The 8,046-nt window shown below is 37.8% G+C and overlaps 2 protein-coding genes across 2 annotated transcripts; one reads left to right on the top strand and one right to left on the bottom strand.

Annotated features, from left to right (window-relative positions):
• The first annotated feature begins 331 nt into the window (after positions 1–331).
• On the top strand, positions 332–3,966 carry LOC114447464 (SLC35A4 upstream open reading frame protein-like). The gene is made up of 3 exons (XM_028423743.1): positions 332–418; positions 1,181–1,279; positions 1,844–3,966. The coding sequence occupies exons 1-3, from the start codon at positions 404–406 to the stop codon at positions 2,036–2,038; spliced, it is 309 nt and encodes a 102-aa protein (XP_028279544.1). The 5' UTR covers positions 332–403; the 3' UTR covers positions 2,039–3,966.
• Positions 3,967–4,015: 49 nt separating this feature from the next.
• Positions 4,016–6,790, bottom strand: cd74b (CD74 molecule, major histocompatibility complex, class II invariant chain b). Its single transcript, XM_028423741.1, has 8 exons — positions 6,659–6,790; positions 6,466–6,569; positions 5,480–5,649; positions 5,332–5,402; positions 5,193–5,223; positions 4,846–5,046; positions 4,643–4,693; positions 4,016–4,543 (listed from the first exon to the last, which is right to left on the bottom strand). The coding sequence occupies exons 2-7, from the start codon at positions 6,549–6,551 to the stop codon at positions 4,650–4,652; spliced, it is 603 nt and encodes a 200-aa protein (XP_028279542.1). The 5' UTR covers positions 6,552–6,569; positions 6,659–6,790; the 3' UTR covers positions 4,016–4,543; positions 4,643–4,649.
• Positions 6,791–8,046: the final 1,256 nt, after the last annotated feature.

The following is an 8,046-nucleotide window of genomic DNA, read 5'->3' as shown; positions in this document are numbered from 1 at the left end:
AGAGTGACTATACAGAAAGTTGTGTAGCGGATTTAATGTCTGAAAAAAAGTGCCTCAAACGAAAACATCAGTACTTTGACATAGCCTTAATACATCAGTGAAATAAAACAATGCTGGGAGTGGCGGTGGTGAAGATCTCCTTTAGACAAAAAATAGATACTTGAGGGAGATGGCCCCCAAAAATCCCAGTAATGAGGTTATTGTGTGTTTCTGCTAGTATCTTACAGTAGTGTAACAGTGCAAGTCACAAACAACAACATATTATTCTCCAAACATTTTGTTTCTCTTCATTTTATCAGAAACCCCAAGTAAGTTCCGTCAAAGACCAGCAGAGGGCGAGGGTGAGCTTCTTTTGTCAGCAAAGCCACAAGAAGCCGAAGAAGACATCTTCACTAGTGAAACTATGGCTAATGACAAGGTCGGTTCTGAACTTTTTATCATTCAGCTAACGTTGCATTGTGGTTAGACCATAACTATTACTTGTAGTTGACTTAAATGTCATTGGGGAATAAGTTAGCATTAGTGATATCTGTTAACGTTGGGTTATGATGTTAAACAAATCGCAAGCAAGGGTTTGTTAGCTTTACTGTTAGCTTATTTTACTGTAACTCAAGTGTAGGCTAAATGGCTAATTAGCTCACACGAATGTAATCATCGGCTAATTTATTTGTTGGTGGTGTTCAATAATAAGTTCACTGTACTGCCAAACAGTAACAAGCTGTTGATATAGCTGAAAGAACCAACTAATTGCTAACATAACGCTCCTATTAGCAAACAAACCTCAAAGTAAAAACTTTGTAAAGTTTGTCAGATAATTAGGCCAGAGTTTGTTTACGTTATTGCACAGTGAAAAATAAACCTGACATACAGTGCCCACCAGTCGTATCTTCCACAACAAATCGATAGAGTTAGCCTGGTTCGCTGTGGAAAAACTGCCGTGTTGCGTTTTAGTGTATGCAAGACCACCAGCAGCTCCAATGTTTAACATTTTATCAAGTCCTGGACATCTGCTGTAAAGGATAATACAAGCTTATACCCAAGTAGCTCCATATGTGAGTGTGTATCTGTGTTTTTTAGTGAGGGGTGAGGGGTCTTTAATGTATAGTTCCCTCACATGCTCTAGTTTTTTAGGAAATCCATCATACTGACCTGCTTTTGTGTGTGTTGTGTGTGTGTATAGAATCCTCTGAACCAGCTCAAGGACCTGGTGGAGCTGAAGGACCAGCTGGAGGACATTCAGAGACGAGTAGAAGATGAGATACAGGCTGGAGTTCCTCCAGTAAGTCTTACATTACATACATTTATATGTATATACAGAATCATGCTATCATATGTTGCATTTCCTTCACTGTCTGGGGAGTTAAAGGTAGGGTAGGAGATTTTGAAAACTCAGTGAGAGTCAGCCAGATTTCGACAGTAAACACATGCCCCTTTCTCTCGGAGCTCGCCCCGAAGCCACGCCTCCCAATCACTTGGACGTGCATTACCTGAAGACAAGCTGCGGTCTGTGACTTCGGCCATCATGCACGTACCTCTCTGGTGCACGCAGAGCATGAAGAGAGTGACAACCAGCCAATACTCCGCGCAGGGAGGAACCCGGAGGATTGGCTGATGTTTTTAGCGTTTTATAGCTTCCACAGATGATTAATATTCTTCGTTTCACAGCGAAACTGCCGAACTAATTTGTTGCTATCGGATTGTGAAGAGAAGTTACACTAATTTAACAAAAAGTGCATCACAATGAAATCTCCTACCCTACCTTTAAAGAAAATGCTAGCATGCAGATGTAAATATAAAACCACGGGACAGACCGTACCAAAATATGTTTTCTTCTCTACTCTAGGGAGGCAGTCTGCTGGCTTCTCCTTTCTTGAAGGGATTTCTAGCAGGGTACATTGTTGCTAGGCTACGCTCATCAGCATTACTGGGTGTTGCTGTGGGAACATGTACGGGAATCTTTGCAGCACAAAACTATGCTGTTCCCAACATTGAAACCACCATCAAAGACTACATACGCAACCTGAAAGGAGGTCGTTAGTAAGACACAGGAAAGAGGATAAAGACATTGGGAACAGATGATGTATTCAAAAGTTAAAAATTGGTCAGTCACTCCATACGGATAAAAAAGTAGCAAACTGGTTTGAGTGTAAATCAAAAGAAGGGTTGTTATTCTCTTCTCAATCATGTTCCTTTTAATTTTGTACATAAAAAAGCTTGTTTAGTTCAACAGTAAAGCCATATTTGTTTTATGTGTGGTCAGTGATTGGATTAGATTATACAAAAAACTTTTCTAAATCCTCATAGTTGCTTTAATTAATTTCTGAACCACATGCGCTCGCTGAAAATGTTTTCGCATGAGACCACGAAGTAGTCATATGTAGTCTTTCTTAAGGTGGTCCACTCAAAGTGGGAACTTGCTCAGTATATAATTATAGAGCCATATGAGTTTCAGGGTTTGTTGTTTTCTGCCCTCTTGTGGTCAGAAATCAATTACAGCAGCATAGAGTAATTTGCACTTTTTCACTCAGGGGGGTTAAAATGTCCTTGTCGTATTGTGTAAAAACCTGTCCGAACAATCATGATTGTTTGCAGGTGTCAGTATAAAGTGTGTGGGGTTGAAACATGACGTTGTGCAGGTACAGAACCCCTTTTTTTCTTTAACATTAATTACTATTTTATAGACTCAAGATGTTACAGAGATCAGTCATTTTTATATGACTCTTAAGGTCCATACTCCATATGCAAATAAGGAAAAGTATATTCTCCCTAAATGTTTTTTTTTCCTGCTTGTTAAACTTAAATTTGCATTAGCACTATATGAAATAGGTAAGGCTAAAATTTGCTATTTATAGTTTGTGACAAAAGTTGTCAGAGTATTTTATGTATATGATACATTAAGAGTGCCTCCTCTGGTCTGGACTTGATATGGTCATCTCATGCCATGTGTGCAATAGCCTTTTCATGTAAGATTTGGCCGCCATGTTTGATATGCTGGAAACTAGGTGATCTTTTGCACTTGTATTAATTCTGTTACATTGTTTTGCAGCAGTCAGTGGGTTTAATTGTTTTGTACCAGATACACTTATCTAACATTTGGCTTTTGCACATTTGTTGATGAATTGTATATGAACGTAAAGTTTGTCTTTAAAATATGATGTCCATAAATGACTCTGCTGCTGCAGGACACTATAGCTGTCTCTAAAAACACCCACCTAATTCACTGCTGCCTACTCACTATATGGAGATTATGTTAAAAATTGGCACTTTTTAAATCATCTACTCAGCACTGTTAACCACATATTACTGTCTAGATAAATAAATATTGAGCTCAATGATGATGCCATATATAAATGTTTGACACTACATTTCATGATGCATTCTGTGGTACACTGAGTGCACTATATGGGCTTTAGTGATTCCTATTACACATTTGAACAGGGCTACAAAGTGGTCAAATGGCTAAAAGAGCATCATGTAGTGAGTAGTGGGTGATTTTGGACACAGCCTATATCTAATGAGTAGGAATAGATAAAAATCAACAGTAGCTCCCTTGACAAGCAACGTAAGCTTCACCAGTGTGGATAACTTAAAACTGTAATTCATGAAATATAGCTACTCTATTGATACTGTATTAGTTCTGACGACGTCGTGCACCATGCCTATGTAGTTAGTTCTATAATAGGTGCTGGTAAAAACAAGTAAAACATCTACTTGCTGTATTTGAGTGGTTTGAGCTCATGTTTTATGTTAACTGGAAGATGTTTGTGTACTGTATCAAACTGGAACCCAGGAACAACTTGTGCCTATCGACAATCATACTGCTGCTGTCAATCATTGTACTGCATCTTTATTTCAGTGTCTATCATTTTTGCATTTTTTAAGAAATTACGGTGTTTAATATAGACGTTGCTTTTATTTCTCCTACATATCATTACAAATAAAAAATGGCTAAATCAAGTGTTCAAATGTGTATCAAATTCCACTGTGATATTTGACAAAAACAAACCACCAGAACTGTCTTTAAAGTGTTTATTTGGGTTGTTAAAATAAATGGGAAATTCATTTATATATGTGTCAAAAGTCCATGTGTCCTGACAACATCCAAATGTGTCAGTTTTCTTTTTATACTCAAGCAGAAGAAAGGTTAAATTACCAGTGACATTTTTGGTTTTTCTCTGTTACACCAAAAATAACTGTCCTCTGCTCAGACTTCATTGAAGATCTGATTACACTGTCAGTTTTGCAAACTTCCCAACTTTTTTTTTTCATATCAAAATGAAAGGCGACAATATCTGCCAACACTAAAAAGCATTTAATAGCTGATGTAACCAGAATCAAAAGGCATCACTGTCCATATTTTACGCTTAAAATTAGATACAGGATACAAGATGATAGCAAGCAAATCATTATCATTCAGTAGTAATATAATAAACTTCATTAGCAACTGCAAGCATGTAACTGCAAATATAATTGTGATTTGATGATGGTGACGTTGCACCAACTTATTAGCAGTTGAACCCATGAAGGTGTCAACTGTGGTTACCTAAAAAAACAGAAGACATGGTGCGTTAATTGTTGTATACACTAGGGCTCCTCTGAAGGTGACCACTAACAAAACAAAGGGCCTTCATTTCATACTCACCACAGTTTCAGGCATCAATATCAGGCAGCTCCAACACCTTGCTCATGCTTCCTATAAAGGCAAATGAGTGACAGTGTTGCTTGAAGGTTTTTGATTTAAACTACTACACATGTCATTAAAACAACACAGTAAATACTATACTGCACAAAACAAAACAATGACTGCTTTTCTACTCTTAGACTTCATAACCACTTATTTCTCACCAGCGAAGACGGCCCTGCTGCACACGACTTGCCCCTGGTTCATAGATCCAGGGATCTCTTCCCCACTGACCAGGTTCACACACCAGCAATGCTCCATGAAGCACTGTTTGGCCTGGTAGAGGCCATTCTTGTCACAGGCTGGGCGGAAACCTGGCACCTGCACAGGCTTCAGTCCAGTAGCCTCCAGCTGGCAGGGGGTAGCTGTAGGAGGAGAGATGTAATGTCACCCAACTTTCAGAAGAAGTATTAAAAAAACAGGTTTAGCAGGTTTAAGAAGAAGCATGACTGTTCAAGGAAAGAGGATTAATGTCCACACAGAACATACAGTAACTGTATACAATCCATACCAGATTTTTCTGGTCCACCAGTAGAAGCCTCCTGCAACATGATCGTAAACAGGACAGGGTTATTCAACCAATACCATTTATTCTGGAAAATCAAATACTGATCATTGTGTCTGCCATAAAAAGATAAATTATTTTTTACCTCGCTTATCTTGTCATCCACCACCTCAAGCATGCTGTTCATGGGCAGGTGCATCTTCATAGGCACAGAAGCTAAACAATATATGTAATTATTATGGATATTAAAAATAACAGCAAACAGGTACAGTAAATACTAACATAAAGCTCACCAGATCTTCCCTTTGTCATCTCCTGCTTCAGCTCATCATTGTGCTCCTGCAAGGCTTTGATGTCGTTCCTCTGGCTGAGGAGGAAGTAGGCGATCATCGCCTGGCCTACAATCAGCACGCAAGCCAGAAGGGTCACTCCTGCTATTTTATAGGCTCTGGAGGGGCGCTGCCTGTAAAACAAAGGAAGGCAGGAGGTGAGGCGAAGCAAGATCAGATTGAAATATTCACACCTGAGCTCCTGGGGACTCATTTCAGTGAGAAGGATGTGAACAGTGGTTACTGGCTGGCTTAGAATTGGGGGAATTCTTTAAAACAGGAACTGTGATGTATGGTCTTAAAGAAATTCCCCTCGGGGATAAATAAAGGAATTCTGATTCTGATTGTATACGTCACCATCAATCGCCACCAATGTGCAGTTAAGGGAGTTTTTATACACACATGTTCACCAGGGTCGACTTTGGATATATTCCTATTTATTATGTGAAATTCTAATTTATTATATATGTATAATTAATTCTAATAAATAGTTTGACCACAAATCTTTTTTAAAAGTCTTCTGATTGATTTACACGGACATTTCTGAAATATGAAAATGTAATTTAAATGTCATTTTTCATTCATTAAATCTAAAGTCTAGCACTGAGACATATTAAGTGATATCTTATCATTTTAAGTAGTTTTTAGCATATTGTTATAACATTCTCAACTAAGTAAAATGAGGAACCTCACTTTCTCTCTCGGGCTCATCTCATCATGTTCATCATGTTACATCACATTGTTTTATACTTACGTCTCCATTTGCCAACCATCTAACTCAAATGTAAGGATTCACCTTATGGGTAAACATTTGATCACACACAACCTGATTAATAGAAACACCACAACAGTATCTCCTCTCTATGTGAGGACCAATATTAACTCAATCTAAATTAATTTGTGGGGTCCAGTGGGGTCTTCTGTTGTTTCAATAAAACGTATGTCCTCACCCCTGTGCTGGTGCTCCCACAGTTACAGCTGTGTGCTGGCTGGGGGATCTGACCAGAGGCTGGGTTGGATTGTCTGGGTCCGACATCTTCACACAAACACAAACCTAAAAACAAACATAACACAATGATAACAATAACTAAACAGAGTGAAGTTTAACATATGCTGACACACACACACACACACAATAAATACCTTCTCCCTGCTTGTAAAAGGTCTCTCAGTACTGTTCTGCTGTATTCTGTACGGTTTTATGTCTGATGAGAGACAAGAGGAACTGAAAGCAGCTGGCAGGGAAAACCCACATCCACAATCACAACTACTGAACTGTGCGCAGACTGGCTTTTATTCTAACAGAATTTCTGATTGGTTGTTCGTGATGGCTCATCATCTGTTACTAGGGACAGAGTATAGAGCTATTTAGCAACAAGCGGCACCAAGGTGCTTCTATGAAATCTGCCTCTTTGGTGAAATGTCACATCTGTTACTATGGTGTCATTTGTTACATGTTGCTTTTCTTATGATCACATCAGAAGATTTTAAAAGTGCTCCAGGATCTATGTGATCACTGTTAGTACTGGAGTATATTTCTGTCATCGTGTCACAGTGATTGAATACTAACAAATATAATTCTCTTAGAGTACATTTGAGGGACATTACCTTGTTTTGTTGTGTTTTAGTTTGTTGATAAGTGCAGTATTTCCAGTTTTCTGTTTTCCTTTTTGCTGAAAGACTTTATGTTTCATGCTCGTCAATATTTGTTTTTCTTTGCAGAGATCAGTGTCCTGGCTGAGAAATACTCAGAGCTTAAGTTATAAAGCTGCTTTCTATGGCAGTATTTCTGTGTTAGCCACTGATAATGATGTTTTTATGTTCAAAAAAGATATAAACCCTTTAAATATCTACATTTTTAACCTTTTGCTAAGGTGGCAACATTTGTTAAATTGCCTTCTGTGGAAATATTTAAGAACAAATTGACGCCTTGTAATTATTACAAACATCAGCCAATTGTACTTGTCTAATCTCAATACTTAACATGTTTCTATTCTTAAATTCATATCAGATATTAATTGAAAAACATCAATACAATAAAGATGCCTTTATTGTAAATAAAAGATTGAAATAATTTTTGTTATCCATCAACAACACCAGAAGCTCTATATGTATCCTATGGAATTTGAAGGGACACAACCGTACTTCTCAAAAACAAGATAAATTTGGGAAAAGAAGACAAAAATCTTCTTTAAATTGTGACCGATGAGGAGGAACATTGAGTAAATGACTGAAGGAAGTGAGAGTTTAGTGGTGGCTACATGATGTTTGATTGCAGTTTAACAGTTACAGTATGGTATATACCAGTAACATTAGACCTTGAGTTAAATGGGAAGTCTCTGTGATGAATTTGAAGAATTTGGCTCAAGTTTAATTAGAAAAGAGTTCCAATCTGTGAGTCAGCCCAAGAGTAATACTTTTAATACTTAGACTTTTTGTTCCCTTATATCAATACTATATATTAAATTGAAAAACGTCCATCAACTCTTCGTTATTAATAGTTTAACATTCTCTGAGAGCTTTGCAGGGAA

Source organism: Parambassis ranga, chromosome 15 (genome assembly GCF_900634625.1).
Source record: "Parambassis ranga chromosome 15, fParRan2.1, whole genome shotgun sequence".
NCBI classification, from domain to species: Eukaryota; Metazoa; Chordata; class Actinopteri; family Ambassidae; genus Parambassis; species Parambassis ranga.
The sequence above is the reverse complement of the archived record's forward strand: the minus strand, read 5'-3'. Positions and strand labels throughout refer to the sequence as shown.

Coding starts and splice junctions, on each gene's coding strand:
- LOC114447464 (XM_028423743.1), top strand. Junction 1,280..1,843: donor TACAGGCTGGAGTTCCTCCA/GTAAGTCTTACA, acceptor TCTCTACTCTAG/GGAGGCAGTCTGCTGGCTTC.
- cd74b (XM_028423741.1), bottom strand. CDS start 6,551: ATGTCGGACCCAGACAATCCAACCCAGCCTCTGGTCAGATCCCCCAGC. Junction 5,403..5,479: donor GATGACAAAGGGAAGATCTG/GTGAGCTTTATG, acceptor TATATTGTTTAG/CTTCTGTGCCTATGAAGATG. Junction 5,047..5,192: donor TGGTGGACCAGAAAAATCTG/GTATGGATTGTA, acceptor CTCCTCCTACAG/CTACCCCCTGCCAGCTGGAG.